At 40.7% G+C, this 8,430-nt stretch overlaps 1 protein-coding gene across 1 annotated transcript in view; it reads right to left on the bottom strand.

Moving 5' to 3' along the window:
• Positions 1–3,335: 3,335 nt before the first annotated feature.
• LOC132815045 (KAT8 regulatory NSL complex subunit 1-like) overlaps positions 3,336–8,430 on the bottom strand; it is a 154,741-nt gene continuing 149,646 nt past the window's right edge. The window contains exons 13-14 of the mRNA XM_060823714.1: positions 5,291–5,546; positions 3,336–4,201 (exon numbers count right to left, since the gene is read on the bottom strand). Coding sequence (XP_060679697.1) covers positions 3,926–4,201; positions 5,291–5,546 — 532 coding nt within the window. The 3' untranslated portion in view covers positions 3,336–3,925. The remainder of the gene's footprint in view (positions 4,202–5,290; positions 5,547–8,430) is intronic.

Genomic DNA, 8,430 nt, shown 5'->3' with positions numbered 1-8,430 from the left:
GCTCAATAAGATTATACAATTGTATGGTTTTTTAAATCAGGGAATGGAGCCCACAATCAAGTATGTAATATTTCATCTGTGGAAGTAGCTGGACTTACCAGTCAAACCACTTCCCTTCCATACTATGTTAGCTTCTCACAGACTAGTCTTGGTAGGACACTACAATATCCTATATAATAGAAACATGCTAAACCTTCTCCTTTAGCTCTAATTCTCTTCAAACCATTCCTGAATGCACCAGTTGCTACCTGATAAACCACAGAGGTGAGCTGCTCAGCTCAAAATTTCCAATCTCTGATCTGCATTTGTAGCCATAGTACTTATATGGCTGATCAACTTCATTTTCTGGTCAATGGTAATTCCTAGGATGTCAGTGGTCAGGAATGTGGGGATTTCAGAAATAGTAAGACTGTGGAATTATCAAAGGGATAGTTATATTATTGCTTGTTGGAGACAGTCATTGCCTGGCACTTGAGATGTAATTCTTTCTTGCCAATCATTGCTGTCCAGACCTTGTTGCATGGAAGTACTCTCTACTTCAATATTTGAGGGGCTGAACATCATGCATCAGAAAACATCCCTACGTCTTATATTGACGTTAAAAAAGGTAATTGATGAAACAGCGACACATAGTTGAGCCTAGGACACAACCTTATGCAACTCTTGCAATGAAATCCTTCACATGCATCAACCACATCCATGTGAGTTCAATCAATGCAGAATTAATTATAATTGAATTTAGCTGGGGCTGTTTTATACCACATTTGGTCAAATCTTACCTTGATTTCAAAGGCAGACATTCTCACCTCATCTCTGAAATTCAGCTGTTTTGACCATATTTAGACCAAAGACGTAATGAGGTTAGGGGCCAGGTAGCTTCCAACCTGAACATCAGTGAACAGGTTGTTGCTAAAAAGGTGCTAATCGACAGTGTTGATGTTCACTGCTTCTGTCATTTCTGCTGTAAATTATTGCTTGTTGGAGACATTAAATAGCTGGATTAACTTAGTCCTGATCTTTGCAGACAGAATATTCCTACACAATTTTCCACATTGTTGGGTAGAGACCATTAATGTAGCTGTACTGGAACACCTTGATTTGGGGCATATTTATGGAATACAAGTCTTCGATAATACGGCTGTGATTTTATCAGAGTCCATTGCATTCGTAGTTCATAGTACCTTCACTCATTTCTTGATATCATGTGAAGTGAATTCAATTGGTTGAACATTATCTTTAGTGATATTGGAGACCTGAGAGAATACAAGATGAATCATCAACTTGGCTCTACTGAATGAAGATAGTAGCAAATGCTGCAGCCTTGTCTTTTGCATTGGTGTGCTGGACTCCCCATCATCGACTTTCTGGATATTTGTAGACTGTCCATCCTTGCTCTTTGTTATTTAATTGCCCACCATCATTCAAGATTAGCTGTGGCAGAACTTCAAAGCACAGATTTGATCTTTTGGTTGAAGGATTTCTTAGTTCTATCGTACTGATTCTGCTACTTGTCGTACAAGAAATTTGTATTGTACTTTCATTGGGTGGACACCTGAATTCTTCATTGAACTCGGATTGATGATGGTGGAAGAGTGAAGGATATGCTGGATCGTGAAATTCACAATTCTGTTGCTTTTGATAATTCAGTATTGCATGGATGCTTGGTTAAGAGCCACAAGAACTGATCCATTTAATCCAGAGTAGATTAGATTACTTACAGTGTGGAAACAGGCCCTTCGGCCCAACAAGTCCACACCGACCCACCGAAGTGCAACCCACCCATACCCCTACATTTACACCTTACCTAACACTACAGGCAATTTAACATGGCCAATTCACCTGACCCGCACATCTTTGGACTGTGGGAGGAAACCGGAGCACCCGGAGGAAACCCACGCAGACACGGGGAGAATGTGCAACTCCACACAGTCGCCTGAGGCGGGAATTGAACCCAGGTCCCTGGCGCTGTGAGGCAGCAGTGCTAACCACTGTACCACCGTGTCACCATTAACATAGTGCCATACAACACAAAATGCAGGGGTTGACTCAATGTGAAATGGGACTTTATCTCCAAAAGGTATGCTGGTTACTCCTATGCTGTCACAGACAGATGCATCTTCGACAGGTAGAGTTGGAGATGGTCATGTCTTGTAGGATATTCCTCCTTACTGGTTTCCTTACCAGCAACTACAGATCCAATCATGCAGATATGCCTTTTAGGACTCAGCCACTCAGAAATGCTGCTGTTGAGTCACTCTTGGTGATGAATACTGAAGTCCTCAAAATAGAGTAGATCCTGTGCCCTTGCCATCGTTGGTGCTTTTTTTGTGTGATGTTCAATGTGCAGGAGTACTGATTCATCAGTTGAGGACATGCATTGGATAGTAATCAGCAGGAAGTTTCTGTCGAAACGTGTGGCGCTGGAAAAGCATCGACAGAATTGAAACTCCTGATGAAGGGCTTATGCCCGAAACGTTGATTGCCCTGCTCCTCAGATACTGCCTGATCTATGCTTTTCCAGCACCACACTTTTTGAATCTGAATCTCCAGTCCTCACGTTTTCCTAGTAAGAAGCTTCAATTTGATTGACATCATGGCACGAGAGTTTATGGAATCTGCAGGACTACTACCACAACATCCTTAATCCAATAGGTTTCAAGTTTTTTCAAGTTTTGGAAAGATCTTACAAATCAACGGAACTACCCTCAAAAACCTTTCCGATTGCATCAAAGAACGGAATGCAGTTGGTCAAATGTACTTCATCATTCAAACCTATGTAGTAATTTAATAATCCAACTATTTAAAAATAACAATTAATTGTCATAAATTATTTTCCTTATAAGTTGTCTTACTGCCAGTGGTGGACTGACTAGCCTGTAATTGCTGGCTGCATTTACTCTTCTATTTTTCTGAACAGGATGCCATTCCACTGGCAGCACCCTCCCATCTAAACATGATTGAAATACAGTTCCCAGAGCCCCAGCATCTTAACTTACTTCGTTCTGCAAAATGGAATTTCTACTTGGCACTCTGAGCCTTATCCTTTCCACTTCCTCAACTGCTGCCTCCTTCACTATGACAGTGACCACAAACTCTTCATTAGTGAAGAGAAATGTAAAAGTATTGATTTGCTACCTTGGTCATGTCTGCAGAACATCATATCCTTTCTGTACCTAATTAGCCCACTTACTTTAAATGTCCATCTACATATTTATGGTGGTCTTCCAAGTTTTCTTTTCAGTTACTTGTTAATCCACAGAATTCAGTCAGAGATTTAAGGGAGCAGCCCTGCACAAAACACTGGATAACAAGAGTGAGAGCACAACACACAGAGCAAACAAGAACTGTAGTAATTTAATATAGGGAAAGTACAGTCAGCCGACCACTCCTCGGGCATGCTATACAACAGCACAAATATTCTAGAATGCAGCAGTGTTAATGAAGACAAGCCCAAAGGATTTACTGAAACAGGAGAAACTATTTCTACTCTTCTCAACGAGGATTCCTGCTCCCTTCCCCCCCCACCCCCAATAAATGTTTTTGTTTTAAAAAGTTTTTTATTCTCTTTCTCTAAAGCTTTCCCTTCTTTTGTTGGCACAGACTGACATCACTTTTACATAGAGGACCTTACATTCTTTACATTTGTGACTGATTCCCTAGCCACAACAAACCAAACCCCCAAATGGTACAATTTACAGTATAGTGACTTGAAAAGAAATGAAAATAAAAAGTTCACTGAATAGAAGTTATTATATATGCATCCTCTCAAAAATAGATGTTTGAATATCAAACATTTAAAAACAAAATAACAGGTTTTCTCTGTTTTTTTAATATATATATATATTTATATATAGATACAGCACATATATATACAAGTTGTAACTGCTGTGCGGGTCTTGTTGATAAATTATTCTGTGTGTCAAGTTCATCTATCCATACTTCGTTCATTCTCAGTTGCTAGAGTCAATCTCAAGTCTGAACTGCTGTCTTCCTGTAAATATGCAGAGCCTCTCGGACTCTGCAGTAATGAAGGAACGCACTCAGCAGATTCGGTCCTAATGCTCAGATTGTTAGCCGACAACCAGTGTAGGTTCCTTGGTCGCTCATAGCGATTTTCCCTAAGAGAGTTGGTGTGTCCTTTTAATAGGTCCATCTCTTCAGCTGATAAGGGAAATATCCTTGGCTCCCAAGGTTGCACCATCTAAAAGGATAAAGAAAATTCATTATAATAAATCAAAGACATTGACACCCATTCCACTGCATCATCATCCTAGTTATCTCCTCCAATGAGTGAAAGAGACATACAATCAGATCAGTTACTATTTACAGCACTGTTTCTCAAAGTGTGGTGTGACTGGCTGCTCCAGGTGTCTGTAGGCTGGTTCAAAATACAAGTCGCACAAACTAGGAGAAGGCCAGGATCCTTATTCCCAAAACTTGTAGGATTTGACATAAGGAGACTGAGTCCCAAGATCACAGTACAAGTTGTCATACAAGGAAGCAACAGTAATTTAAATAGAGAAGCAAATTAATTTTGCAACATTTGCAACATACAACTGGATTTCCAACACTTATAGGGTTAAAATCAAAGGAGAAGAAATTGGTGAACACAGTACATGATATGACAGCAATGCCTTGGAACCAGAAGTCATTTTCTCCCGTGGTTCATTAAAAACAGTCCCATGTTTTGGGTTGTTTCTTTTGCTGAGGCATGTGAAAGCCAGTCAGATAGGATTGACAGATTGTCTGTGGGATGTCTTGTCTAGCCTAAGAAACTTCAGAATACAGTGTATGACCAGCAAGCACTAATGAGAGTGCACAGCAGGAGCATGTCAAATTACCAAGACATTGCTGCCCAGTGGAAATTGCTGATTTACAACAATGCGGCCACATGCACAAATTTTTGAAGAAGTTGCCTCCCTTTCTCAAGATAAATATAGACACAATTCAGGTAAATGTACTTAAATTACATTTATCACTATTCAGTAACAATGAAAGTTAAGTACTTGCATCTTAACGTTTTAGAGACAGCATCACAAAAGACATTGACATACACATGCATGTATTGTACAAGCGTGAGCATGGAGATCACACGCTCAATAATTAAGAATTTTTAAAAAAATGATAATAAAATATAATTAACTACATCCCAATTCATCACACAAGACAAGTAGTTGATGTACTGGACAACATACTAGGATGTTTCCATTATAATGGTGTACCTCAGGGATTTTGGATAGAAGCACGAACATACTAAAGATTCTGAATCTATAACATATTCAAAAATCACCTGAACTTCTTCATCGGTGACTTCAGGCGTAGATGACCGAGTATCCTCATTGATTGACAGGACTCTTAAGCGATCTTTTGAGGAGAAAGAATTGAGCGATGAGCAGGTGTCAGGACTGACAGGACCAGTGAATGAGGGTGTATGAGGGTAGTCATTCAACAGATGGAATCCACTGTCAGGTGATGCTGGATGAGGAGTTGCTGCATTAGCTTGCTGCAGTTGTGGAGTAGACCTGCCATCGGCTTTGTTAGAAGATCTGAAAACAAGAAAGTAGTCATATACTGTAAAATTCTTGATTCAAAATATTGTTTCTTAACTGATTATTTGTAACTTTAGCATTAGGAGGCCAAACAATATGCATGGTCCATAGACTCAACTAATTTTCCCTCCTCCAAATGGATCATTAACTGTTTGCCTTTATCTCATCTAATCAGTAAATGTATGTGCAAATCAGTGGGAGAATCAAGGGTGGTGGGGTAATAGCACATTGGATTAGCCATAATCTGTACTTGAGGGGCCTACTCTTATTCTTATGGCAGATCTTATAATGAGGGTTTTCAGACTATGACATCACAAAGTAAGCATCCATGCACAATCACATCCCAACAGAAGCCACTGAGCAGTAATCAGGATTGGAACTACTACTGAAACCTGTGGCCTGAGATCTCAAACTCGCCAATAACTAGCTTTTACAAGTGGGAGCTCCTTCTGGGGATGGTTTATTAGAGTAAATAAATCATCCTGCTGTACTGAAATCAAATGATCAGAAAGTCTCTAAGTTGCTGCCATCCCAATATGATCATATCTACATGTGATCAACATTCTCTTCAACTTTTCTTGTGGTGTGTGTGGATGTCCAAGATCTGTGCGCAGTTGCGCATGTTGGAAGTAGAAGCTAAGCAGCAGCTTGCTGATTCATGTGCAAACCTTCCTACCTGCTGTGCAGTCATGCTGTAGATAGTGGATGCTACATGCAACTGTTCAAAACAACTGAGTTCACACTATAAGGCTAATGAGACACCTAGTCGATAAAATCATAAGATTCAGCACCACCTTCTCAGACCAATTGGCACTGAGAAACAAAATTCTGACATGGTGGACAGACTAAATGAAGGGAAGATGCATTACCTGACAAGAATCCTAGAACAAGGAGTGACAGTGTCATGCTACAGGTTAGGCCATTCAGGATTGAGATAAGAAAGGTTTGATCACTCAGAGGGTGGTGAGGCTGTGGAGGCCAAGTCATTGACTATACCTAAGAGACAGAAATAGATTTCTAGACAGTGAAGGTGCCAAGGGGTGCTGGAAGAAAGCAAGAGATATTTTTAAACTCTTTCATCAGATGTAGTTATTGCTGTTGGCTCAGCATTTGTTGCTTATCCCCATTTTTTCTTGATAAAGTAGGGGTGAGCTGTCTTTTTCATTTTCTGTAGTTCCAGGATTTTCACCCACAGATACTGAAGGATCAAAGATATATTTCCAAATGAGGATGGCAAGAGACTAAAGAGAGATACTTGGAAGTTATGTGTTGCCATGTATCTGCTGCCCTTCTCCTTTCAGATGCTAGTGGTCACTGATTTGGAAGTCTTGATGAATTTCTGCAGTGTACCTTGTATATGGTACACACTACTGCTGAGCATCAGTGGTGGAGGGAGAGAATGGGGTGCTTTGTCTTAAGTAGTGTCAATCTTCTTCAGTGTTGAAGTTGAACTCATCTGGCAAGTGGAGGATATCATACTAATGTCAAGATGGTTAGCAGGCTTTTTGGAGAGTCAGGAGAGGAATTACATACTTTAGAACTCCAAGCCACTGACCTGTTCTTGTAGCAACAGCATTTATATGGCTAGTCCAGTTCAGTTGGTTGTATCCACAGAATACTGATAGTGAGGAATTCATTGATGGTAAAACTAGTGAGTGTCAAGGGACAATGGTTAGATTCTAGAGATGTGAGAGATAGCCACTGTGTGGCACTTGGGTGATGTCAATATTACTTGTCACTTATCAGCCCAAACTTAGCAACTGCCCAAGTCTTGTGACATCTGGACATGAACTAATTAAGGATCTGAGGAGTACAATTGGTGCTGACATTATGCAATCATGAAACCTCTACATTTCTGATCATATAACAGAGGCAAGGTCAACAATGAAGCAGCTGGAAATGGTTCGGCCCAAGACAGGTCATGAGGAACTCTTGAGGAGGGGTCCTGGTGCTGAAATGACTGACCAATAACCACATCAATCTTTCTTTGTGCTAGGTATGCTAGGCTTTCCCCAAGTTTCCACTGATTTTGGAAACCACTGATTTCTAGTTTTGCTTGGGCTTCTTGTGGTGACATTTGATCTAAGTAACCTTGATGTCAGGGGCAGTCACTTTCACATCACCTTTGGAATTCAGCTAGTGTTGGCCCACAGCATCTCATGTTTAAGGAAAATCTGCAGTATTATGTGCTTATGTTTCAATGAAACCAGTTTGTGAAATTCAAAACAAATCTAAAATTCAAGCGAGTTTCCCATCTGGGATCTGACTTGTCTGGCAATAACGTCAGCTGAGATCATAACTATATCAAAGTCTAATGCCCTCAAGGAGAAAATTATTAACATGCTCAAATTAAATAGGAGTACTCTCATTTTCAAACTGTGGATGCTAGTTCTAGAGTCTTGTAAAAGGGGAAATATCTTCCTTGCAGCTATCCTGAGAAGTCCCCAAATGATGTGGTGTGTTTCAACAAGATCACCTTTGATATTCTGAAACTTCAATGAGAACAGGCCTAATCTGAACTCCACCCTCCTCTCCGACCAAACAACTTCACCCCCACTTCCATCCACCTATTGCACTCTCAGCTACCTTCTCCCCACCTCCACCCCCTCCCATTTATCTCTCCACTCTCCGAGGCTCCCAGCCCCATTCCTGATGAAGGGCTTTTGCCCGAAACGTTGATTTTCCTGCTCCTCGGATGCTGCCTGACCTGCTGCACTTTTCCCATACCACTCTAATCTTGACTCAAATCTCCAGCATCTGCAGTACCCACCTCTGCCTAGTTGATTTTAACCACACCGTGAGTCGTCTTCCAAGGATGCCTACCTTGAAGAAGCTCTCCTCCTCTCTCTACAAGGATCTCAAGTGAGTCTCTCTCTCACTG

Source organism: Hemiscyllium ocellatum, chromosome 4 (assembly GCF_020745735.1).
Source record: "Hemiscyllium ocellatum isolate sHemOce1 chromosome 4, sHemOce1.pat.X.cur, whole genome shotgun sequence".
Lineage (NCBI taxonomy): Eukaryota > Metazoa > Chordata > Chondrichthyes > Orectolobiformes > Hemiscylliidae > Hemiscyllium > Hemiscyllium ocellatum.
This window is presented reverse-complemented; position numbering and strand designations above follow the sequence as displayed.